This window comes from Xyrauchen texanus, chromosome 16 (assembly GCF_025860055.1).
Source record: "Xyrauchen texanus isolate HMW12.3.18 chromosome 16, RBS_HiC_50CHRs, whole genome shotgun sequence".
Lineage (NCBI taxonomy): Eukaryota > Metazoa > Chordata > Actinopteri > Cypriniformes > Catostomidae > Xyrauchen > Xyrauchen texanus.
The window spans coordinates 5422366-5450151 of NC_068291.1; the positions used below are offsets into that span (position 1 = coordinate 5422366).

Sequence of the window (27786 nt, forward strand, 5' to 3'; positions counted from 1 at the left end):
CCTCAATTGAAAGAAGCAGTTTCTAACTAATTGTTTCGAATGAAGCTCCAAGGACATAGCTGACTCAAAGACAACGCCTAAGCTCCTGAGGCTCGGTTGGACAGACGGGCCCAAGTCGCCAATATATTGTATTATCTTTGGGATTTTATTTTCAGGGGCAATGATTAGTGTTTCGGTTTTGTCAGAATTGAGAAGCAAAAAGTTCTCACATAACCACTTTTTAATACTAGACAGACAGTTAATTAAAGAGGACAATTTAAACAACTCAGATTCCTTAAAGGAGCAATACAGTTGGATATCATCCGCATACAGGTGGTAAGATATGTCGCTAAACTGACTAATAACCTTACCGAGAGGAAATATATACAAGAGAAACAAAATAGGACCCAAGACAGAACCCTGCGATACCCCACACGACAACTCTGCAGTTTCAGACATAATTTGATTCATATTAACACTAAAGCTTCTACCTGACAGGTAGGATGAAAACCATTTTAAAACTGATCCCGACATGCCAACCAGATCACGAAGTCTATTTATCATAACATTATGATCAATTGTGTCAAAAGCTGCTGAGAGGTCCAATAAGACCAACACTGTATATTTTTTAGAGTCAGCTGACATCATAATATCACTTGAAACTTTAAGTAACGCCGTTTCTGTTGAATGTTTTTTGCGAAAACCAGACTGGAATTTGTCAAATAACTCATGATTCTCTAGGAAAAGGGTGAGTTTTTCAGCTACAACTTTTTCTATAATTTTTGACATGAAAGGAAGCTTCGAAATTGGTCTATAGTTTTCCGGTTGTAGCGGATCCAGATTAGTTTTTTTAAGTACAGGCTTAACAACGGCATGTTTAAAAAAAGCAGGAACAACACCATTTAAATACCAATGTATTGTTTTTGTCGATTAATTGGCACTGATAGTGCTTAAGACTTAGTACTCTTTAAGCTCGGATGGGGCTGCCAAGAAAAAAATATGAACAAAAACATTAATAATTACAGTCTTGACCAACACAACATTTTTATTGTTTTAAAGCCTAGAAGCTGTACTTTACAATGCATGTAGACATTATGGCCAAGTGATTTGAAATTTTCAGACAAATCAGAAGTGTTCCATTTTAATAATTTATTAATATTTTTGCATTGCACATTTTAATGTAATCAGTAAAAACATAAAACTGATCAAATAGCCATGTGTCATATGTCATTGGTCATTGTTTTACTCACATTCAAAAATGAAGCGAGTAATAGCAAAGTAAATGTCTTTGACATACATGTAAACAGGTGTTTGTGCCATTATAACTTCATAAAAAAGAAAACATAAAATATCACATAACATTACTTAGAGGAGGCAATTATCTTTAAAACAAGCCCCCACACAACATAATCGGATGCATAGAACATTAGACAATCCACACAAAGCAGAATGTGCTTACAGCACATAATGTGCTATCTTTCTAAAAATAACACATTAGCTTTCCTGGATCTGATGGCTTCATCAGAAATGATGTAGTTTGTTTTCCAGCATCATGGAGTGCTGTACCAATCATATTAGCATTCAGATCACTAGAAGCAGTAGTGGAAGTCATCCAAATATGGGCTGAGAGAATCGTTCACTATAATTACATATGGCCACCAGGAGATGGCACCAAGCACATGGCACAGACATATTGATGGCTCTAATGACACAGAATGGAACTGAATGAAATCTCATTACTCATGCCTGCATGATTTGGAGAGAGAGCATACCTTTTCTCATTGTTGTTTTTGGATGTAATTAGTTCTTATGTACAATCATTATGTTGTATTTGTTTGGAGAGGCTTTTGGATACTAGGATCAATTATTTATGTAATGCTATAACTTTTGATTACTTTGTCATATCAACCCAAAACGTTACTCGCACATGGAAATAAAACAAAAGCAGTTTTTTTGGAGCTACCATATTTACAACCTGAGATATATAATTTCAAATCAGAAAAATAATAATAAGAAAAAATGTCAGCAGTTTCTTAGGCTGAGGGTAATCTATATAATTAAAAAATGTAAAAGTTTTCTTTAAAATGACACTAAACACTTGACTCCCCTTGTTTTTTGTAGCCTTTAATGTTTGGTATGCCACTGAAACAGGAAATCTTTAAAATCACTCTCAGAGCTTAAAGGATTAAAATACTGTTGATGAACTTCAGCTCATATTTGTTAATTGACAATATTTATTTCATAGTGTTTATAATGTAAAATGTGGTAGATGATTGTAAAAGTGCATGTTCCTTTCCCTAAAGCCAGCGTCACACTAGCCAATTTTTCCAATAATGCCAATAATGTAAGCTTCTTTTACGTTATTGCCGGCTAGTAGGTGAGAGTTTGCATTAGCATTTGCCAGTGGAAGGCCATTAGTCCCTTGACTGATAGGACTCCCTGCTGAGTAAATGGTTCCAGCAACTGGGAAAGCACATCAAACTTGATAGAAAAAATGGTTTAGTTTCCAGAGTGGACTCTCGTCAAGTGAGCTACTCTTACTAAAGAACTGACCAGACTTCATGACCCGGTTTCCACCTGCTATTAAGACACGTTTCGGGTGAAAAATGTGGTCAGCCCTAAATACAGCTCTAAAGTGGGTCTAAAACATTTTGTGATCGGATCACAGAAACCACATATAAATGTGGTTGTGGCAAACACGCCTCAAAACACTCACAAAGACTTTTAATTCAACAAAACACAACATAAAACTGCTTTTCAGCATAACAAAAGCACACTCATAAACACTGAAGCACACACAGTGGCTGCAAGCGTCTCTCCTTCTCTCTTGAACTGGCGTCCCCGGCTCTCCTAGCTGATTGGGCTGATTCAGTGCCGGGCATCCGTCATTACTGCCCGGCAACACCCTCCTTGTCACATACCCCCAACGCCCGATTTGGGCTGGGGAAACCTTCAGCCTGACTTACCCCCTTCCTGGAGGTGTGGTGTTGCCCTTTCGGCCATCCTCCCACTGGCCGGTCTTCCCCACCTCCTGGGAATCTGATTAGGATGAGGTGAGGGAGAGGGAAAGAGAGAGTGTAAAAAAAACCTGATAACACTGCCACATGGTACCCTGGCAGATGGCAGCAGGCTCCTTCGCCTCCTGACAGATGGCAGAGGTTCCTCCGCCCCCTGTCGGACGGCAGCGGGTTCCTCTGCCCCCTGGTAGATGGCAGCTTCCTCCGATCATAGGTTCTGGTACCAGTGTGGCAGACAAGCCTCTTTTTCAGTAGGGATAGGAGGAAGCAGGAACCGGATTAACAACAAGAATTTATTTACAACATTAAATGCTGAAGTGAAACAACGACACATTGACACACAAACACAGCGGCTGGTGGTCCTGGATCCTCTTTATCCCTCTCCCGGCTGATTCTGCTGATTCGGCGCAGAGCGTCTATCGTTACGGCCCGGCCGTATGCCACCCCCAGTATCGGTTTAAGTTTAAAGTTTATTGTGTGGAGTCTGTAATTGACAATGTTGGACAAGTCTAAAATTGCATTCGGATTACCTCATGGCAAAAGTAATCAGATGACTTTACTTTCAAGTTTCTTTCTAAAACCCATCGAACCTGCAAAAAATACTAACAAGGCATTTTCACACTGCGCTTAACCTCGGTTTATCATCTTTTTAAGCCCTGCTTTTTTTTTTATCCCGAGTAAAGCAACGTTTCACACTTGTAATTTTGAAAGTGGGTTAGCACCGCTTTTAACCCAGGGCTATGAAATCCTGTTCAGAAAACATTCATAAGCTGTTTACATTCTCCATCTGAGGGAAACCGCTTAAACGTAGAACAGTGTTGGCCAACCCGATAAGTGGCCTGATGAAGAGATAGTATTAATTTTGCATGTGTTTTCAGGGTATGTTTCAGAGAGAAAGACAATTTGCTTGCCAAGATTTTCGCAGCTACATTGACAGGTTGCGAGCTGTATTCGTCCATTCACTGTTATTGACATTCATTGTTATTGACAGTAAATATGCAAATAAGGATTAACAATGACTTTCCCTGGGTAATTAATTTCAAGTGTGAAAAGCCTTCTTATTTCTGTCAGTACTTTTAATATCGACTTAAAACAGTAACAAAATTATAGCAACATGACAAACATGACTAAAAATGCAACTGAACTTTCTTATCTCAAACATGTCTAGTAATTAAAACTCTAGTATCTTCAGATGCGTGTTTATATGTCTGCTATCTACAACCTTCTTTGCTGTGTTTGGCATGTATGGTATGCTTGTTTAAAGACAGAAAAAGAACCCTCATAAATTTAAAACATTTCTGAAAACACATTTGCAAACAGTTATAGTAAAAAGGGCCGCTTCTCTGATGTATCTGTTTGCAAGAATATATGGCAGAGAGAATTTAAGGATGTGTGGAACAGGCTCAGAAGTTTCATGAACATCTATAAAAAATAGCTCTTCTTTTGTTTCTTGGCAGTCTGAAGACCCTGGGCTGCTCTAACCTGGATGATCTAGCACAGTTTGACAGCCAGCTTCAGCTCTCTCTGGCAGCGTGGGGCTATTACTACGAAGATTACATTAAACTGTCTACTGGTGTGAGGGTCCTTCTGGCATCCAAGGGAAGCAGAGATCAGGACTACGAGATTCAGCTAGTGCACAGCCTTGCTGAGAGACGGCTGAATGAGAAGTGGTCTTTTGGTAAGTGTCATACTGATGGATTTCATTCTCCTTTACAGAGTTTCTAAAATCGGGACATATCTAGGGACCAGAATATTACAGGCCCCATTTATACCTGGCCAGATGCATTAAATTTCAAGGTATAAATTCATCTCAGCTAAAGAATATACAGATACTGTCCAGCTATGAAATGCATGTTAAATGGAGTAGCATTCCGATCACAGTTAGCAAGGCAAAAATTCCACCCCCTGTACCTCATCCATTTTTCAATGAACATATTTTATTGATTCATAGACATATAACAAAGAAAAATCACAAAATATATACACTGATTCAACATTTAAACCCCACTATTACCCCTCCCCAATCAACGACCCCCAACGAACATCCCTGTGATCACAATAAGAATGCTAACACACACAAAAAAAGAAAATATAATAATCATATATGATTAAAACTAAACTACTCACTCCACTGCCTCTACTCTAGAGTCCCCCAAAACACGAAGCAATTGCCCAATTTCCTATCAAACAATTACCGAACCCCCAGCCTTCTGCTTGACCCCTCCTCGAAAGCAGCCACCCTCCCCATCTCTGCACACCACTCCGTAAATGAGGGTGCTCCATCGGACTTCCATCCCCTTAAAATTATTTGCCTGCCAATCATAATACCGGTCAGAACCCAATTTTTTGGTGTGTTTATCCCCCAAATTTATGACCACCCCATCGCCCAAAAAAAAAAAAGAGTCTGGGGCAAAATGAAACCAGAGTGCCCAGATCATCACACAAAACTCTGAACCTTCAACCAAGATTCTTGGATCTTAACAGACCCCCATAAAACATTGGTTGTGTCTCTATCTTCTGATTGGCATCGCCAGCAGGTGGGTGTGTCTTTAAAACCAAGCCTATACAATCTAGAGGGGGTCCAATAGAATCTGTGTTAAATCTTGAATTGCATAAGGCACACCCTTGCCTCTCTAGATGCAGACTTGATGTTTTTTAGAATCCTAGCCCACTCTCCCTCCTCCAATTCCAAGTTTAAATCCTTCTCCCATAATGTATTGATAGAAGTTAAAACTCCGAACCCAAGACTCTGAATTAGCAGGAAGTAATACAATGATGCCTTGTGACCTTTTCCAAAAACAGTAATCACCACTCCCAGGGTATCTGCTGCTTTAAAAAAAATATAGAGCAAGTGGTGCAGCTGTAAATACATAGAGATCTGGAGAATCCCAAAATGTTGAACCAAATTTTCAAAAGATCTCAACACTCCACTCTCATATAGGTCACCAAGTGTAGTAAGCCCCCACACAATCCACTCTGACCAGCAGTATTAATACATATTTTAGGGTTCAGCCACATGCTTGAGGTAATATTTAAATAAATGTCCAAATTAAAAACTCTGGACTCTTTTGTCCATACTAAGTGCAAATGCGAGATAAAGGGGTGTAACTTAACTTCACTGATTAGTTTGAGTGAAAGGCTTTACAATGATGAAATAGGGGCATGAACTTCCTGTTCAATATAAAACCAGGGAGGAGCTCTCTCAGGTGGAAGCGACCAATGAGCCAAATGTCTGAGACCGAATGCATAATAATATCATTATTACCATTAATACCATTCTATTCCAAATGAAGGACTCAAATTACTTGAAATAAGAGAGGGGGACATCTACAGGAAGAGACTGTAGCAGGTAGTTACATTTTGAAATACAATTCATTTTAATAACGTTAACCTTCCCAATCATAGATAAATGTAATGAAGCCCACCTGCCCACATCACTCTCAAACCTTTTTATTAAGGTGTCAAAATACTAACAATTTATTATACAATAATTGTAACAAATACTAATACAAACTAAATCAGACAAATTTGCTGGGAATAAAATATTCTGTTTGGGCCACTGAGAGTTGCCCGGCTGGAAAGCCGTTACTGGGCAGTATGCTGTCAGAGCCAAAGCTTCGGATTTTGACCAATTGACTCTGTATCCTGAGAATTTAGAAAAGGAATTAATAATTCTATGGAGGCAAGGCATAGATCGAATTGGTTTGGAACCGAATAATAACATATTGCACCACACCTCCCATCACCACCCCTGGAAAATCATCTTCCCTTCTTATCGCGGCTGCTAATGGTTCAAGGGTAAGACAGAACCAAAATTGGGAAAGAGTGCAGCCCTGCCGGATGCCCCTATCTGGAGTAAAATAATCTGAAATTAATCAATTTGTTTGTACCGCCTCTACCAGGTATATCAAATGCCTTTTCGGCATCAAGTGAGATGGTAGCGACCGGAGTCTGATCATTCGCCACTGACCACATAATATTAATGAAACCCCTAATGTGATCAGAAGAGCTGCAGCCTCGAATAAACCTCACCTGATCTATATGTATAAGAGATGTCATAACTTTACTTAATCGGTTAGCCAGACATTTTTCAAAATTTTTTACTTCTAGCTGGATCAGGGAAGATGGACGGTAACTCTTACTTTCGCTTGGATCTTTGTCCTTTTAAAGAATCAGACCGATCCACGCTTGTGTCATGATTGGCAGAAGCTTTTTATTCTTTAGTTATTCCAGACAAACTTCTAACAAATGTGGAGCCAGTTCTGTAGCATACGATCTAAAAAAATTCAGCAGCAAAGCCATCTGGCCCCAGAACCTTGCCTGTAGGCAAGGCATTAATTACCTTGCCAAGCTCCTCCAAGGTTATCTCGGAATAATAGTTTTTGCTCATTCATCAGTTTAGGGAATGTGTTTTTGAAGACAGAGAGTGAGTCAGCTTCATGGATGGAGTTGGGAAGGTCATTCCACCAACGTGGTATGATGAAACTGAGAGTCCAGGAAAGTGTTTTGGTGCCTCTTTGAGTTGGTACAACAAGGCGACGTTCCTTAGCCGACCGCAGGCTTCTGGCGGGAGTGTAGATCTGCATAAATGATTTTAGGTATGCTGGAGCAGACCCAGTGACTGTTTTGTATGCCAGATTCAGAGCCTTGAATTTAATATGTGCATCAACCGGCAGCCAGTGGAGAGAGACAAAGAGTGGTGTAACGTGAGCTCACTTTGGCTCATTAAAGACCAGATGTGCTGCTGCATTCTGGATCATTTGCAGAGGTTTAGTTGCACATGCAGGAAGGCCTGCAATGAGAGAGTTACAGTAGTCCAGTCTAGTTCTGACAAGTGACTGAACAAGCATTTGTGTGGCATGTTCAGAGAGGAAAGGTCTTATTTTCCTGATATTGTATAGTGTAAATCTACATGATCTTGCAGTATTATATCTGTATTTCAATCGGGTCAATTCTCTGAGGCCATCAGACGACATTAGGTGCTTCAGCACTTTTAATATTCTCTTCCAACTCCACGAGTTCTTGTACTTCGGATTTTTTTATGAGTGAGGCATACTGTATGATCCGACCCCTAATATCCACCTTAAGTGCCTCTCAAGCCACGCCCATAGAGGATACTAAGGACCAGTTGGTCTCCATATTGACATTGATTTCAGCCTTTAGCAATTGTTTGAATTCAGGATTTTGCAAATTGGCAGCTATATGATTTCTTTTTCTCCATATGTGGCAACGCCTCTAAACTCTCCAGGACGTAATCTGAGACAAAAACAACAGATTAAATGAGGGACTTGAATAAATAAAAAAAAAAAATCTATTCTAGATTAAATCTTATGGACTGATAAATAAAATGTATATTCCCATCCAGATGGGTTCAAAAGTCTTCATATATCTGCAAGACCAAGATTTTTACACATCCTGTGAAGTGTCACTGTTGCTCTAGGGGGCTTAAACACTTTTGCTTCACTATGATCAAGACTGAGTCCATCAAAAAATGAAAGTCTCCTCCCAATGTTATATCATGAGGGGTGCCAGCGGCTTGCAACATCCCTTCAAGATCAATAAAAAGCCTTGATCATCAGCGTTATGTGCGTAAATATTAGACAAAATCAAACTTTGCACCTGCATTTCTGCTAAAACAATCGTGACTCTTCCTAATTTATCTTTAATCTGTTTGAAACATTTTAATTGTAGATTGATTACTTATCAATGTAATGACTCCCCTGCTCTTACTTGTGCAAACACTAACGAAAACATGTCCGCCCCATATCTTCCACGTGCAGAGAGACAATCCACTCATATTAACATTTTACATTTTGACATATTAGAAAATATAGATTGTGTGTCAAAAATAAAATTATAACAACCATATTCCAACATTAGTGCAACAATCAAACCCCAAACATCCCCCAGAACAAAAACCGCTCGCACGAGAGCGCAAACTGGCATCCATCCCTCTAAACTCAAACAGTCCATGTATGCCTACGAGAGCCCCTGCAACAACTTTGCTGTCAGATTGCTCAAGTCGGGTGCGTCTATACAAATTTTGGGAGACAGAATTACATAACAGAAAATAATCTATAAAACAAACTTTAACCAATAGGAGGCATAAGCACAAAGAGCATGTAGATTCATCAACATAACTGTTCTGAAGGCGTGTTATTCCACAAAACAAACTCCAGCCGCTAGACGGAACTGTCACAAAAAGAAACAAATAAGGCGCTTCGCTTCCTCGGACAGTCAAGTGAATGTTCAGTGAGTCAGGCCCACTCAGCTGCAACATGAAATCCACAAATAACTTACACAGTCATTGACTTTATGAAGGACATTGCTTGTTGTGGGCATGTAAATATTTTGCGGCCATCCTAAGTATCTATTCGCAATTTGGCCCGGGATCATCAGTACAAAAGCAACCTCCCGTTGATGTAAGAGTTTCTTGCATTCCTTGAATCTATCACATTTATCTCTTTATCTAAAAAATGCTGTGGTTCTTCCAAGAAAGCCTTCCTTTACTCGCCTCACGTAACACGAGATCTTTATAGGATGATCTTCATAAATTTGGCCAGAATCGATCAGGGTCTGTCTCCCTCTGTGGATCTCTGAGCCAGAACTCTGTGAGCTCGCTCGATTTCCAGCTTATGACCTGTTATGTCGAGCAGACTTTGGAAGAGCCCATCTAATAATTTCACCATATCTCGTCCTCCTTCTTCCTCTGGAATTCCAACAATTCAGACGTTGTTTTTCTGGTTACAATTCTCCTAGTCTTCCAACTTCCAATGCTCCAAGTCGGCCTTGGTCGCTAGAGGGTTAGCAGTTAATTCCCTCTCCGATGACTCCAGATAATCGATCGGTTTCTCAACATCTGCCACTCTTATAACCATCTAAGTAAATTTCGTCTCCATGGCATTGATCGATCGACGTAAAGCAAGATCCAACGATCTTCGTTAGCATTGCTGACACATTTACCAATTGATGCCGAATTTTCATCACTTCACTATCCAAATTGACTCCTGGGCTTCCGGCCTGCTGCTCTGGGGCTTCAGCTTGAGCACGTAAGTGTCTTTTAATATCTCTGGAGCCCGAGAATTTTGAATTCTTTGTCATACTGTCTTCCTAGAACAGTTAAGAATCAGGGTCTATCCAATCTCACCGGTTTTATGATGCAAAAAGTATTAAAACTAGCGAGCTGGGAGCAGAACTCTCCGTTCACACATCCGAACCTCTCATGTCACCACTTGACTCCAAAATTCATGGTATGTAAGAGTGTCTTTTTTTTCCCACTTTTTTTTATATTTATAATTCTTTGTGTATTACAAGAGAAATGAGTACTATATTCATGCAAATAAATACTATATCACGTTGACTTTCTGTGCAACAATGAACTATCAACAGTGTTGAATTATCAAAACTTAAAGTACAACACATGAAAGTATGACTATTTTCATTTGGGTGTACTACTGAAATAATGTAAGTTGTGCATCTATTTATTGCCTGAGATAATACATAAGCTACACATAAGTTGCTCATACAAAACACATTATTAGATTATGTGTTATGTGTAGCTCAATATTTGTTTGTCAGCCAGTTGCATCTCATGAAATATCAGTTTGAAAATAATTAATCCTGTTCTTGATTTTTTGTGATTTGTTGCATTATCTCTTTAATTTATAAAAAATAAATACATTTTATTATTTTTTTATTGTTTTAAAAATAACACCTTGGCGGACACATACAATTCCTTAGTAACAGCGTGGCATGCCATTGCAACCACTAACAACACCCTAGCATTATGATGGCAAGTTTTGAGCAGACAAGCACCTCTCATATTTTGGAAAGAAAATTTAAAAGTCTACTTGCATTAAGTCCTTGATTTTGTTCAAGACCCAGGCAGGTGCATGCTTGTTGAAGAATTAGGTTGCTTGCTGTATGTTAAGTGCATAATATATACTAGTAACTCAGAAATACAGTAAGGGCCTGTTCTATACTCAAGTAGCAAGTGATGTCTTTAATAGTGTCCCTCAACAAAACTTGAAACTTAATGTATCTCTAATATTATTTTATTCTTTAGCATTGTATTTGTGTGCTCTGTGTATGGTCAGGGTTTTAAACCAATAGACTTTTGTGAGAAAAGAGTTCTCCCAAATCTTTCAAACCTGTGACTTGGCTGACTAGGTCAAGAAGCATGATCATGATTTTTGGTACCTCCCTGTTGCTCACACTCACTTGATGTCTTTTACTTGTAGTATGTTATTTTGTTTCTGATTCTGCTCTAGTAACTTTATTGTTACTGCAAAATAAATGGGTAATGTTATGATTTGATCATGTTGCATTGATTTACATTAAGTATTATAATGTCTCACCTCTCAGCAGGAGCTCTGATATTTGGCTGCACTGTTGCACTGTGCTTTCTGATAAGGGACCTCATGTTTTACGTGATTGGTGAGTTTATTTTTGCTTAATTATGTAGTTCCAAAATGCCTGTTGTCACAAATTTTATGCTGATATGTTCATCTATCAGTTCTTTTTTATGTGATTTTGCAACTTGATGTACAGTGCATCCGGGAAGTATTCACAGTGCTTCACTTTTTCCACATTTTGTTATGTTACAGCCTTATTCCAAAATGGATTAAATTCATTATTTTCCGCAAAAGTCTACATACAATGCCCATAATGACAACGTGAAAGAAGTTTGTTTTAAATCTTTGCAAATTTATTAAAAATAAAAAAATGAAAAAGTCACAGCCTTTGCCTTGACACTCAAAATTTAGCTCAGGTGCATCCTGTTTCCACTGATCATCCTTGAGATGTTTCTACAACTTGATTGGAGTCCACCTGTGGTAAATTCAGTTGATTGGACATGATTTGGAAATGCACACACCGGTCTATATAAAGGTCCCACAGTTAACAGTGCATGTCAGAGAACAAAACAAGCCATGAAGTCCAAGGAATTGTCTGTGGACCTTCAAGACAGGATTGTATCGAGGCACAGATCTGGAGAAGGGTACATAAACTTTTTTGCAGCATTGAAGGTCCCAATGATCACAGTGGCCTCCATCATCCAAAAATGGAAGAAGTTTGGAACAACCAGGACTCTTCCTAGAGCTGGCTGCCCGGCCAAACTGAGCGATCGGGGGAGAAGGAGCTTAGTCAGGGAGGTGACAAAGAACCCGATGGTCACTCTGACAGAGCTCCAGCGTTTCTCTGTGGAGAGAGGAGAACCTTCCAGAAGAAAAACCATCTCTGCAGCACTTTACCAATCAGGCCTGTATGGTAGAGTGGCCAGGTGGAAGCCACTCCTCAGTAAAAGGCACATGACAGCCTGCCTGCAGTTTGCCAAAAGACACCTGAAGAACTCTCAGACCATGAGAAACAAAATTCTCTGGTCTGATGAAACAAAGATTGAACTCTTTGGTCTGAATGGCAAGTGTCATGTCTGGAGGAAACCAGGCACCGCTCATCACCTGGCCAATACCATCCCTACAGTGAAGCATGGTGGTGGCAGCATCATGCTGTGGGGATGTTTTCAGCGGCAGGAACTTGGAGACTATTCGGGATCGAGGGAAAGATGAATGCTGCAATGTACAGAGACATCCTTGATGAAAACCTGCTCCAGAGTGCTCTGGAGCAGGTTTGAATGTTCATCTTCCAACAGGATAATGACCCGAAGCACACAGCCAATATAACAAAGGAGTGGCTACAGGACAACTCTGTGAATGTCCTTGAGTGGCCCAGCTAGAGCCCAGACTTGAACCCGATTGAACATCTCTGGAGAGATCTAAAATGGCTGTGGACAGACGCTCCCCATCCAACCTGATGGAGCTTGAGAGGTCCTGCAAAGAAGAATGAGAGAGAAAACTTGTAGCATCATACACAAAAAGACTTGAGGCTGTAACTGGTGCCAAAGGTGCTTCAACAAATTAATGAGCAAAGGCTGTGAATACTTATGTACATGTGATTTTCTTTTTCTTTTTTCTTTTTAATAAATTTGCAAAGATATTAAACAAACTTCTTTCATGTTGTCATTATGGTGTATTGTTTGTAGAATTTTGAGGAAAATAATGAATTTAATCCATTTTGGAATAAGGCTGAAAGTGTTGAAGTGCTGTGAATACTTTCTGGATGCACTATAATTATATCTATTATGACAGCTGTTTTTAGGACATTATTTATCTTTTCATTTTGTTTGTGAGTTGCTTCATTTAGTTTTATTGTCTGGAAAAATAGTTTCTATAGTACATGAATTTATAAACCCTACTTCTAAATTTACTCATAATCTCTTAACGTCATTCATCTCTAGGTGGAATAACTGTTTCCATCATCGCATTTGTCTTCACCATCAAGTTCCTGTGTGAGCTTGCTGCTCGTGTGGTCAGCTTCTTACAGAATGATGACCCTGCCCGACATGGGGACCGCAGTATCTATGACTATGTGCGGGGTAACTATCTGGACCCACGCTCATGCAAAGTGTCCTGGGACTGGAAGGAGCCACAGGAAGTGGGCCAAACCATGAGTTTCAGAGTACAGGTGACCAATAAGTCGGCACACTGGTGTTTTCAATTGTACTTTTGTTTTAATCACAGAATCAGAATTCACGTTTATTGCCCTTGTTAGTTGCACTTTTTTGAATTTGACTTTGGTTTGTTCAAAGAACACACATATATGCATAATAAACAGAATATACACTTGAAATACATTACACCATACATTTAATAATTGACAAAATGCAATATATAATATACACACAACAGACATAATGTACAATACAGCATACACAATACATGTTACAATACAAAACAAATCACAGTATACACATAATACCCATGTGTGGTGTGTGATGGTGTTGATTCAGAGTGCAAAAGTAATGAGCAGAATAAAAAGTAATATTTTACCCTATTAAAGTATAATAGAATACTATTATTGAATGTGTATCTGTGTAAAAAAAAAAAAATATATTTTGTTTTTTGGTGCTGTCTAGGTATGGATATATATGCACTTTTCCCATTGTTTGATTGTTATTTTCTGTATGCTACAAATAACAGATAATTTAAAACACTTATTTTCAACCCTCTTGTCAGGTACATATCGGGATGGATTCACTTTTATACTACAAAAGTGTTCAAATGTAGTGTCACAGGCATTAGACTAACTCTGTATGTGGTTTGAGTGATCACAAAACGTTTTCAACCTCATTTACACCTGTATTTAATGCTGTCAACTTGTGATCAGGTTGCCCAAAATGTATTTTAAAGGAATAGTTCACACATAATTGATAATCTGTATGGCTTACTTTATTCTGCAGAACACAAAATTAGATTTTATGATGGTGCTATGGCGTTCGTGTTCTGCAGAAAAAAGAAAATCATACCAGTTTAAGAAGGCATAAGGGTAAGTAAATGATGAGAGAATTTTACATTTTGGGTGTACTGTTCCTGTAATGCCAGGTGTAAACGGGTTCTTTAGAGATGCTTGCGCTCCATACATTACAACCTTTACTGACTATACAGTTGCTGCCTTTTTCATCCTGCAGCTCAATTGAAAAAGCCTACAGTTTGTGTCTGTGCAGTGATTAGTTGCTATGAAATCTTTTTTCTAGCTCTTTTACAAAAACGGCCAGCCATTCCCAGCACACAGACCTGTGGGACTGAGGGTGAACATCACACACATAGAGCTGGCTTTAGAAGTCCCTGTTACTCAGGAGGTCCTTCAAGAGCCAGAATCCAACATAGTCAAAGTGGCCTTCACAGTGCGTAAGGCTGGACGCTATGAAGTAGCTGTCAAACTTGGTGGCTTGAATGTGGCCTACAGCCCTTACTACAAGATATTCCAACCAGGTAAAATGCTGTTAGCTTGATGTGGGATGTGTTTTGAGAGTAGTCCTGAGCTAACCTCCTATTCTTTCCATTCTTTGACAAATTTTATTCCAGGGGTGTCAAACAAAATTTCAGCCTTGTCCACATCAGCGTTATGTGTGCCCTCAAAGGGCCGACTGAAAGTGTGGCACCAGCACCTGCACCTGATTTGGTAGCACCCAGGCAGTTACCAATAATATTGCACATTTTGTGCATTCAAATGCATAGGTGACAGTGAAGCATTAGTATTGAGGTTGAGATGCATGGTAACCTGAAGTAAAATGCATGGCTCCTCATTTTATATATAAAAAAAAGATTAGTCTAAATACATCATATGTGTCACTGCCAAAATACCATAGTTAATACAGTTGGTGAATTGTTACTATGGTAAATGATGTGTGGATTGAAAAGTCTTCTACTTTATGTCTATGCATGGCACAGAATTTTTCCCTGTTTTCTTCAGCAGATGCTTTGTCAGTAACTGATGCAATAGGAGCTTCTCACAGGAAACCCCTGAAACCACTTTCAATCATGACAATCTCACTGGCCGATGGCGCTTAGCGCTCTGCCACAGTACATGCATCGTCATGGTCATATTAACCAGAGTAGAGCACCATTTCATCAGGATTTTTCAACTGAAGGGAGGAGCATCTCTTGGTTCCTTTGTGAGAAATCAGTACTGCGGCAAACCTATGCAGGGTTTCGATCCATCCTTTCAGGGAGCCAAGGGCACAGTCGTAACCAAGACGTCCGCTTTCTAATCTGTCACTTCGATGCTACGTTAGTAGCTGATGCTATTAGAAAATACCATAACGCTGTGCTAGTGATTCACATGCACAAAGGCAATGGCCACTAGCCAACAGGGTGGTAAAAAAGCATGAATATAAAGTCCCTTCGTATTGAAAAATAGGAAGGAAAAGGGTGAACAAATAAACTGTTTCTGGCAACGGTATAACAATGACACAAGACATTCTGGGTAGTGAAACATTTTTCAGAAAACTCTTTTTCACACACAGTGGGAAAGGAAGAGATAGACTGGTAAAAGACCAGGAATGTACTACAATGACACTAGCCTTAGGTGTAATCTCCGCAAACATAGTGCTGAAGAGAGAAGACAACACGGCCATGAGACTAGTCCACTAACATAAGCACTGACACTAGCCATGTAGGGTAATGTAAAATTGATATATCAACCCTCCTTTGCAGTCAAAATGTGGGAATAGAGAAAGGAAACAGCCAAGTAATAGAAGCTGGCAAAGGTGTTGGGAGAGGCCCAGCCTACAGCAAGACAGATGTCCTCTAAGGACATGGCCTTCGCCTAGGAGTAGGCCATTCTCCTAGTGGAATTAGCCTTAACACCCATGAGACACTGTATGCAACTCTAAACAAGCCTGAAACTCTAAACAACTGTCCCTGACTGACAAGCAGAAGGTCCCCGACACGTTTGACTGAAGCTCAAGTGAGTAGACAGTAGCACAATGAGATTATGCGTAAAGGCTCAAGTATACTTTGTTTTTCCGCATTCTGCATCATCTCGCACACAGCTGAGTGCTCAGCCTTTCAAAGTATACTTATTTGATCGGAAACAAATACAAACACATTCGACATATGTGCACTCCGACTGCTTTGTTAAACTATTTTAGTACAGTCAGTGGCAAGAATGGCAGAATGGCTTTGACCTTGTTGCGAAGCTCTCACAAATAAAGCCAAATATGCCACTCAATGGAGTTCCCATAGATCTACCAATAACCTCGGCAGTGACATGGGTAGCCCAGAGTGCGATATCCGTGGAGCAACGCAGCTCTTTGAAGGACTCTGGGTTGAGGCCATTTTCGTCCACGTCCCTTAGTAGTTCAGCTTGGAAGGCTTGTTGGACTGCCATGGTGTGAAGGGCCAAACCAGTCTGACCAGCCGAACGCAAGACTTACCTAGTAGTTGAACGTGAGCCTACACTGCTTGGATGAATGCAGCGGCTTAGATTATCACGCTAGTGTGGAAGAGGGCAGGCACAAGTAGTCCTTGACTCTGTGACAGGGGTAAGCTCAATATAGCCTCTTAAGCGTGGCATGATCAAGCAACGTTGATGCTGATGCACCGGAGACATTCGGTCTCGTTGAGTATGGAGCACACAAAGTCTTGACCAGCTGGTCATGCAGCTGGGGAAACAACAGCACCGGATGGCAGGACTCAGAATTTTGCCAATTCAGTAAAAACAGCTCATCAAGTTGAGAACCTTCCTGGGAGCCACAGAAGTATAGCGGGAGGAAGGGGGACTAGCATTGGTTTTGAGAAGGAAAGACTGCAGAGAGTGAAGCGACTTGAGTTTCATGTGCTTACAATGATTGCAATCAGTTTTACCGAGCACCACTTCTGCATGAGCTTGGCTGAGGCAAAGTAGTGCTCGTGTCCGTCAGACAGAGCGATAAAATGCTACCATGGGGGAAACATTTGCAAAACAGCATCTTTACAAAGACGTCTTTAAGCAAAAGGCTCTTTTTGTTTCTATTAACAGTAAATTAGGGGTTGTATAGACTAGTCGACAGCAATTAACTTATTCGACACCGTCAGCCTAAAGTCGACTAGTCGCTCATTATTTTCCACCCAGGTGTCAAACTCCAGTGCGCATTTCCATGGCAACCTAAAGGACCCCATGCATAGTCTAACTGGCTGTCTAATGCCTGACAACATATTGCTACTTGATATTTTTGCATATAATGCATATAACTAGCTAAAACGCATTAAATTGTTGCGAACGTAGTTGTGTTGTAATTTTATGGATTGGGGAGTGGGATTTTGTGGGAGGGCTGGGGTCAGATGTGCGGGGGTGGGGGGGGGTGGAATGAAGTCATGACTAGTCAAATTTGACGTGACTAATGGCTCGACTTGTCGACTATTATAAATCAGTAGGCGTGCAACCCCTATTGTAAAGAAACACACTTGAATATACAAAATAGAACACGAAAGGGTTCAAAGGATACACTATAAACAATCCACTCGCTGTGGATTGGTGCAATTCCAAACAAAGAAGTGATGAGTCTGGTTTTCAGAGGACAAGAGATGTCAATCGGACCCGGAAGAGAAAAAATTGAGATGAAGTGGCGCTGTGCTCTGGTTTATATGCTCGTGAGGACACACACTTTGGGTGCCGGAGCGCCTGGATTTCAGAGATTGGTACTCCTGTCAGGAGCTCCCATAGCATCAACTACTGAAGCAGCTTCAAAGAGACTGACTTGAAAGGAAACCCCTGCATGACACTATCTGACTATAATTTCCATATGAATATTTACATCCAAACAGATGCTAGTAGAAACACAAAAGAAGATAAAACTGGCTGTAATTGTTGTCTGTATTAAAAAAGATGTATGAGCTGCAGTGGACAATTTGTTTGAGTTTTTTTACTCTGTCAAAATGAACAGTTTTTGTTGATTTAATTAATTGCATACATGTCTTGCAGGTACAGTAGTGCCATCCAAAACAAAGATAGCGTATCACTTCTCCACACTGGTGCTGACCTATGGTCAGCAGCACACACTGCAGATAGAACCACGTGATGAGTACGGCAACCCCACCAGTAATTCTGTCTCACTTGTGGATGAGGTCAATTACAACATGCATGTCCACTCAGTAAGAACATTTATTGCATACCTAATACTGAGTTTTTAGCTCAGATTAAGTAAACCTTGGATGTTTATGTACAGGCTACAAAATAAACTTTTACTGTCCATGAGACGTTTTATTAAAGCATATGCTGTTTTCTCCTTGGATATTTGTGGCGAAATGCGTAGGTCATCATGTCATTTGTAGCATTGCATACAAGATGAGCCAGTCTCTTGGTAAAACTATACCATCTGGATTTTGTTCCTCATATTTTTGTTTTGGTGCCTTAATGCAAGGAATATTTCACATGTGTCACCACATGGAGTTCTGAAAAAAATAAAAAATAAAGATGTTACTAGCTAAACAGCTGTAGGCAAATTTTCCACTAAGTTTAATGTCGTTAGAAGTAAGTAGACATTTTTTATGTCGTTGATTTTTATATCACATGTCACTTTCATTAGCAAAGGTCAAATATTTTGTCTTACATTTCTAATTAAACCATTGTGTATTATGTTGCAGTTTCTAATAAAGTTACCGGCCAACTGTCGAGTACCTCCATTTACTTAATCGCAAAAATAAATTTTGACTCGCATTTGGCTCTTCCTGTTTATTTTGGATCTTGTTTGTGTCAGTACTAGGATGATAGTATTTCAAACAAGTTGTTGGTCCTTTACAGTTTGCTGAATTCCATTTACATCTCTAATTGTCTTTGTTCTCACAGTTGGGCACAGTGGAGGAGGAGAGCTCAGAGGATTACTACAGTACTACTGTATCATTAAATAAGCCGCAGTGTCAGGTTCTGATGAGGCTCACCTTCAGGAAGAAAGGCTGCTTTAGAGCATGCATCTCATACTGGGACCAGCCCCTCAACAATGGAGAGTTTGACATCATTGTTCTTAGTGGTGAGTTCATTTTGGTATCAGAAAGGCCAGATTTACCAATGGTCTATGTTTGCTATATAGTGTTTATATAGTGTTTTTTCTGCTGGTTGACAGAGGCTTCTGCTTGGTCTTAGAGCTGCCATTTTACATGTCCTGCTACAGTTTTTTTCTTTGCACCTCGTTCAAGCAAAATTAAGCTCTTATATTATAATTATTCCTTAGTCTCCAGTGGTGATGACCTTAGAAATATCTGTAACAATGCCCTGATAAGGAATACATTTTTGTACTTGTGCTCTGCTCAACATGTTGCTCTCTAAATGTATTTTTGTGGCCTGCTTGATGTTGCCATCATATTAAATAGGATTAGGTTTTCATTTTCAAGAGTAGTTCTTAGAATCATTGCATTTTGTGGCAGCGGGGGCGTGGTCAAGCGCCTGTCCGGGAGAGAAAAGCGGTAAGGGCGCTCACACCTGAGCTAAATTATTTCTAACACCTGTCTCTAATTGCAGTAGCTTGAGGAGAGCGGCATAAAAAGCAGCAGCAACAGAGCCCAAGGGAGAGCCCGACACAGGCCAAGAAGCTATTGTGTTATATTAGTGTGTGAGAATTAAAAACAACCTTACCTGAACCCTGTTGCTGTTTCCGTCCCTTCCTCACTGGAAACTTGTTACACTGGTGCCGAAACCCGGGAATTTGCAGGAACAGTGGTCCAAAGCTATGGAACAGAGTCGCCCCATAGAGTCCTCCCAGCTGGCGGAAGTCCTCCAGTCCCTCGCTACGCTCCATCAGGGCCACCAACAGTCTCTGCTTGAGCTCCGACAGGACCAGGATCGTCGGTTCTTTGAGATCATGCGGGCTCAAGCAGAGGACCGGCTTGCCATCCGGAGCCTCCTCAGCCAGGAGGCTGCTCCAGACGCAGCCGCGACCCCGGACACCCGCGCCACACTGCCCCCACCCGCGCTACAGAAGATGGGGCTGGCAGATGATCCAGAGGCGTTCCTGGACCTCTTTGAGCGCACGGCGGAAATTTGGGGTTGGCCACGCGACCAGTGGGCAGCCCGCCTCGTCCCTCTCTTGTCCGGGGAAGCACAACTCGCGGCACAACAACTTCCGGCAACAAGCCTCCTGGCTTATACCGACTTGAGGAGAGCCATCCTGCAACGGGTTGGTCGGACCCCAGAAGAAAGTCGCCAGCTCTTCCGGGCCATGAAACTGGATAAATCCGACCGCCCGTTTGCGTTCGCCCAGCGGCTCCGTGATGCCTGTCGGAGGTGGCTGCTTGCGGGGGACCGCGACGTCGAGGTGCTCGTCGATCAAGTGGTACTGGAGCAGTTTGTCCAACGCTTGCCCCGGAAAACGGCGGAGTGGGTCCAGTGCCACCGCCCGGCGTCGCTGGAGGAAGCCGTACGACTCGCGGAGGACCACATGGCGGCGATTCCAAGGGCGGATGAGCCCTCTCTCTCTCTCTCCCCTTCCCCTGTTTTTCTCCCCTCCCCTCTGCCCTCTCGCTCTGCTCTCTCCCCAGGGTCCGTTCCTGCCCCCCGCAGGCGCGGAGGATTCACGAGACCAACTTCCCGGCCGTGGGAGAACCTGCCTACCCCTTCCCCGTCCTTCAGCCACTCTCCTCCTCAGGTGGGGGCGCCCGCCAGCACGGGTGCGGCCGTGGCGCCTGGGCCGGTCTGCTGGAGGTGCGGAGACCCGGACCACTTCCGGGATCAGTGTCCGCTGATGGAAATAGGGATGGTGGTGCGGGTCTCCGACTTCCCGCAGGCTGCCCTCGATCGGGCTGGAGCGTACCGTATTCCGGTAAGGATCCAGGGGGGTACATACCAAGCATTGTTGGATACCGGCTGTAACCAGACCACCATCCACCAACGCTTGGTTCAACCCGGGGCTTTGGGAGCTAAACTGGTGAGGGTGAGGTGTGTGCATGGGGATGTTCACAAGTATCCCATGGTGACTTTGGCGATTAAATTCAGGGGAAAAAACCATAGTGTGGAGGCAGCGGTTAGTTCCCGCCTCACCCATCCGCTAATCTTGGGTACTGATTGGCCGAATTTCAAAGATATTTTAGAGGGTATTTGTGCGGATGGGTCCTGCATAAAGAGGTGTGCGGTGTGCGATGCTTTGGCAGGGGAGGCGGAGCCGGGCCGTCCTCGGCTGCTCGGAATGACGAGGGAAGGGCGAGGTGGCCGCCCTCCTCTCAGGGAATTCCCTGAGGGGACTTCCCTCTAGAGCAGTCGCGGGACGAAACCCTTAAACATGCTCTTGGCCAAGTGAGAGTAATTGATGGTCAACAGCTCCGGCCGGGCGTCGCCATTGCATACCCATATTTTTCGCTTATTAAAGATCGGTTGTACAGAGTGACGCAGGACGCTCAAACAAAGGAGGAAGTGACACAATTATTGATTCCACGGAACCGCCGGGAAATGGTTTTCCAGGCGGCTCACTATAATCCTATTGCCGGTCACCTCAGGGAAAGAAAGACACTTCTCCGTCTAATAGCCCGTTTCTGTTGGCCGGGCATTGGTGGTGACGTCCGCAGGTGGTGTGCTGCGTGCCGTGAATGTCAGTTGGTAAACCCACCGGCCACCCCAAAAGCACCTTTGCGCCCCCTTCCATTGATCGAGGTCCCCTTCGAAAGAATTGGAATGTACCTCGTCGGGCCATTAGAACGGACAGCACGCGGACATCGCTTTGTGTTAGTCCTAGTGGATTACGCAACACGATATCCGGAAGCAGTGCCCCTGAGCAACATCTCCGCACGTAGTGTTGCAGGGGCACTCTTCAAAATAATCTCCCGGGTGGGGATTCCGAAAGAAATCCTCACCGATCAGGGCACAACGTTTATGTCACGTACACTTCGCGAGCTTTACGAACTATTGGGCATTAAGTCGATTCGCACTAGCGTTTACCATCCGCAGACTGATGGCCTAGTGGAGCGATTTAATAAAACACTAAAAAATAAGATTCGTAAGTTCGTACACGAAGACGCTAGGAATTGGGATAGGTGGCTCGACCCCCTGTTATTCGCAGAACGGAAGGTCCCACAAGCCTCCACGGGGTTCTCACCGTTCGAGCTGCTGTACGGGCGACGCCCACGCGGGGTCCTCGACGTCATCCGCGAAGCTTGGGAGGAGGGACCTTCTTATAGTAAAAATGAAATTCAATACGTTCTTGATCTTAGAGCAAAACTCCACACACTGGGGAAATTAACACAGGAGAATTTGCTCCAGGCTCAAGAACGCCAACGCCGGCTGTATGACAGGGGTGCTCAGCTACGGGAATTCGCACTGGGAGATAAAGTGCTTGTATTACTCCCAACATCGAGCTCGAAATTACTCGCCAAGTGGCAAGGACCCTTTGAGGTCACACGACGAGTAGGGGATCTCGATTATGAGGTTAAACGTACCGATAGAGGGGGCGCGCGTCAAATATATCACCTCAACCTCCTGAAATTGTGGAGAGAAGAGGCGGCCTCTGTGATATTGGCAACGGTAGTTCCGGAGAGGGCGGAGCTCGGACCGGAGGTAAACAAAGCCCGCAATCTCAACACCCCGGTTCCTTGTGGAGACCACCTTTCACCGCGCCAACTCTAACACCTGTTTTCTCCTCTACTGTGCCGCACAAACATCATACATCACCATATCGAGACCGAGCCGGGCGTGGTGGTACGTTGCCGCCCCTATCGCTTGCCCGAACATAAAAAGAAAGTAGTTCGAGAAGAATTGGACGCGATGCTTGAGATGGGAGTAATAGAAGAATCCCACAGTGATTGGTCCAGCCGGTCGTCCTTGTTCCCAAGAGCGATGGGTCTATACGTTTCTGTGTGGATTATAGGAAAGTCAACGCGGTGTCTAAATTTGACGCGTACCCAATGCCCCGTGTTGATGAACTGCTCGATCGGTTAGGTACGGCTCGATTTTATTCGACCTTGGATCTAACGAAGGGTTATTGGCAGATCCCCTTGACACCAATTTCCCGTGAAAAAACGGCCTTCACCACGCCGTTCGGATTACACCAATTCGTGACGCTTCCTTTCGGTTTGTTCGGGGCACCAGCCACGTTTCAGCGCCTCATGGATAGGATCCTCAGACCGCACACTGCTTACGCCGCTGCCTATCTAGACGATATCATCATTTATAGCAATGATTGGCAGCGGCACATGCAACATCTGAGGGCCGTCCTGAGATCGCTGCGGCGGTGTGCGAAAAAGTGTGCGGTTGGGCGTGTGGAGGTACGGTATCTGGGGTTCCACTTGGGTCATGGCCAGGTGCGTCCCCAAATTGACAAGACCGCGGCGATGGCAACTTGCCCTAGACCCAAGACCAAAAAGGGGGTGAGGCAGTTCCTGGGGCTGGCTGGCTATTACAGAAGATTTGTGCCTAATTATTCGGATGTCACCAGCCCGCTGACTGACCTCACTAAAAAGGGGGCTCCAGATCCGGTCCAATGGTCGGAGCAGTGCCAACAGGCGTTTACACAGATTAAAGCTGCACTTTGTGGGGGGCCGCTTTTGCATGCACCTGACTTCTCTCTCCCTTTTGTTTTGCAGACGGACGCTTCAGACAGAGGGCTGGGGGCCGTTCTCTCGCAGGTGGTGGAGGGAGAGGAGCGCCCGGTGCTGTACATTAGCCGGAAGCTCTCCTTGAGGGAGACTAAGTACAGCACCGTAGAGAAGGAGTGTCTGGCCATCAAGTGGGCGGTCCTCACCCTCCGATACTACCTGCTGGGGCGGGCCTTCACCCTCTGCTCGGATCACGCCCCACTGCAGTGGCTCCACCGCATGAAAGATACTAACGCCCGGATCACCTGTTGGTATCTGGCCCTCCAGCCTTTTAAGTTCAAGGTGGTCCACAGACCGGGGGTGCAGATGGCTGCCGCTGACTTCCTCTCCAGAAATGGGGGGGAGTGGTAGGCAGGCCGGATGGCGCCCCGGCCTGAGTCGGGCGGTGGGGGTATGTGGCAGCGGGGGCGTGGTCGTGGTCAAGCGCCCGTCCGGGAGAGAAAAGCGGTAAGGGCGCTCACACCTGAGCTAAATTATTTCTAACACCTGTCTCTAATTGCAGTAGCTTGAGGAGAGCGGCATAAAAAGCAGCAGCAACAGAGCCCAAGGGAGAGCCCGACACAGGCCAAGAAGCTATTGTGTTATATTAGTGTGTGAGAATTAAAAACAACCTTACCTGAACCCTGTTGCTGTTTCCGTCCCTTCCTCACTGGAAACTTGTTACACATTTCTTTACAGATATAGAGGAAAATAAACTGCAGGGAGAAAGAACGAATCAAACAACAAAGAGGCAAATATAAATCTGAATAATGCTGCGATCAGCAATTATGGAGCCAAGCACAAAAACGGCAAATTTAGTAAAGGGAAATTACATTGCACATAGCACCCTCGATGCTTAGTTTAGGAAAAAACTAAACTTTAAAATGTATAAGTATAATTCCTTGTGACAATACAATTACTTGAAATTAGGCCCAGATGGGATCAGCTGACCTTTTTCACATTTTCTGCCTTGAGAATACTGCACTCTTATTGGTAGCTGAAAACACACTCAAATTTGCCAAAATATTGAATAAACCAAGGTGTAATGGTGCACACAGTGGTGCAATCCTGCAGAAATCTAAGGAGTTTTCTGCAGAGTTGTGAGTGCACCAATTCTGTATATTACATCTATCAGCCACAACATTAAAACCACCTGCCTTCTCACCTTCTCATTAAGACCTTGTGGCTGAATAGTGTTTAGTTGGAAAACGTCTCTGTTACGACTGTAACCTTTGTTCCCTGAAAGGAGGGATCTAGATGCTGTGTCAGTAGCTGACACGATGGGAACTTAACCCAGGAGTGCCGATCTCCGAAGCCCATATGGAATCACGCTAATTTCAATAGCAGATGGCACTTTGGCCACTCCACCCATTTTGTGCACGTCATTGTGAGCATATAACCAGTGCACATCTCCATTATATCAGGATTTTTTTGACTGAAGGAAACAGCCATTTCTCAGTTCCTTAACAGCTAAAAATCAAGTGTGGCAAGCTGCGCAGCATCTCGTTCCCTCCTTTGAGCTAACCGTTGTTACAGTCATAACCGAGATGTTCCTTTTCGGTCACTTCGGTGCTGCGTCAGTTGCTGACGCTATGGAAATTTAATTCCGTAACATCATGCTACTAGGGCTGGGCGATATGGCAAAATATATTATCATGATATTCTTTTTCATATCATTCGATATCGATATTTATCACTATATACAATCACATTTGGACATTGCACATTTTTTTAATTTCCCAAAAAAGAAGAGAAAACTAAATCCTAAACAGTCTAAATAGTCTTTACAAAACTGCATTGGGGCCCAGACACAGCCAATGCAGTGGTGTCTGAGGGATCACAATATTTTATAGAGTTTATCAATTGAGTGCAGTTGGATATGAATGTTATAAGATGAACTGTTCATTTTGAAATCTATTTGTTTATTATTAAAGGCTTGGAACAAGCTGATTAATAAAACTAAATTGAGAAAGAAAAACCTTTATGGAAACACGCACCTCATGTTTACTCACATGTGGGCAAAAGAGAAAGCCGGTATGGACCTGGACAGGGCATCAGTGAAGCATGTTTCAGTGCTAGAGATAAATATTCAAGAATACAGCGCAGAAAGTTTAGATATGATGTTCCTGTTGATTTGTCGCACTGCTCACTAGAGACGATGAGAGGGCGTAACTGCCGTCATGATGTCTTGCTGTCAAGCTTATCGTCGATATCATAGAGTGATATATTGTGATAAATATTGATATCGTTTTATCGCCATGCCCTACGTGCTACTGATTTACACACACAAGAACAATGTCCACTAGCCAACAGGGTATCTAAATAACCTACCCTTCATATTCACAAACAGAAAAGAAGAGGAAGAAACATTCAAATTGTTTTTGTGGTAAAAAAATAACATAACAATTTCACTAGCCAGTCGACCACCAGTGGGCCCCTACCACTGGTTCAGTATAGCCAAATAATGACATATTTGCAATAAGTGTTAATAGCACTTCCCTCAGAGCCCAGCTATATTCACATCAATAGTCCAATGGAACTTGTCAAAACTATCATAAATATTACATTCGTTTTAAAGAAAAGACATGGAGACATGTCCAGCCCTAGCATTTTGGGAGCCCAAAGCAGATTTTCAAAATGAGGCCCCCATGCCTACAAGTACACCTATCTAAAAACACCCAACATAAATAACTAAGCAAGCTTAAAGTTGTGTGGATAAACATGTCTAATTGTTTTTTTTTGTTTTTTTTTTTAAACAAACCAAATTCATACACACATTAATAAATTATAATAAAATATAATTATCTTTAATGAAATTCTGTGCAAATTAATAAAATTAATTACATTGCCAAATTAAGCTATGGTAGATGCTATTTATTTACAGTTATTGTAAATAGTGGCATGCTGTTTACACCCTGGTATATTATACAACAGTATTTAATATAACAACCTAATCAATGTTTCTAGTATAAGTATTGGGACAGAACTTAAATACTTCGCTGACAGCAGAATGAAACACACTCGATGTGTCACATAATGGTACCTTGTCACTGCTGTCTTTTAAATGCCAAGTGCAGCTCTAGAGAGGTACAGGGAACGTTTATCCACGTCGCAGCCACGTGGCCGCACACGTGCCTTTCCCGCTTTTTTCCAGCAGCTTGGCATTTAACAGGCTGGTCGAGAGTGAGTGTCATGACAGCAATGTGGTTTTCCGTTCCCTGGACCTGAAGAGAACGCTCTCTCATGTGGAAGCTCTCTAATGCTGCGTTCTACATTTAAAGACAGCAGTGACGGCCCTGGATATAGTGTAGTGGATAAGATCCCATTGATTTTCCAAACTAGAGTGTTTAAAAATGGAAGCTTACAACTACTATGTTCCATACTGAGTTTGATGGAGCTGCTAAATCTATTCATATACTCATGGAATGCATGTAGTTTACCTAGAGCACTTTGATTTTGCACATTTACACTCGTGTACCAATAAAGAAGAACATTTTGGATACCTCGGCTTATAATCCCTTTTTTTTGTGAATAAATGGGAGTGAGTTGCAAAACTTTTCTGAGACCCTCATGGCATGGTGCTATTGACAAAAAAACTATTTTTTTTGCGATAAGTCAAAATTAAAAATGTCAGATGAGCAATGCGGCCAACCAAATGTTATCACTTTACTCTGTGTGACCTAAGGAATCTAAAGAGACCAGTCTTATGATTTTAGCACAATTATTCAAACGTTTTAATCGAAAATGTTTTTTTTTTGTGTGGTGCCATCACTAAACTACTAAATGCACAAATTTAGCCATGATCCGATGAACGCTCTAGGACGAGTTCCAAAAATATGTTTTCATCAAAATTCAAATCTGGTCAGGTGGAAACCAATGCAGTGGACTCGGCATGAGCCAATGAATCATAGGAAAAAATT

At 42.4% G+C, this 27786-nt stretch overlaps 1 protein-coding gene across 3 annotated transcripts in view; it reads left to right on the top strand.

Annotated features, from left to right (window-relative positions):
- The window catches only part of arel1 (apoptosis resistant E3 ubiquitin protein ligase 1), a 57898-nt gene that overhangs the window by 4025 nt on the left and 26087 nt on the right, over positions 1-27786 (top strand). For 2 of the 3 annotated variants that reach the window (XM_052145897.1, XM_052145896.1), the window contains exons 4-9: positions 4454-4674; positions 11361-11432; positions 13291-13517; positions 14587-14824; positions 18297-18466; positions 19161-19341. In XM_052145897.1, the coding sequence (XP_052001857.1) occupies positions 4454-4674; positions 11361-11432; positions 13291-13517; positions 14587-14824; positions 18297-18466; positions 19161-19341 (1109 nt within the window). The remainder of the gene's footprint in view (positions 1-4453; positions 4675-11360; positions 11433-13290; positions 13518-14586; positions 14825-18296; positions 18467-19160; positions 19342-27786) is intronic. The other variant, XM_052145898.1, reaches the window with a different exon arrangement.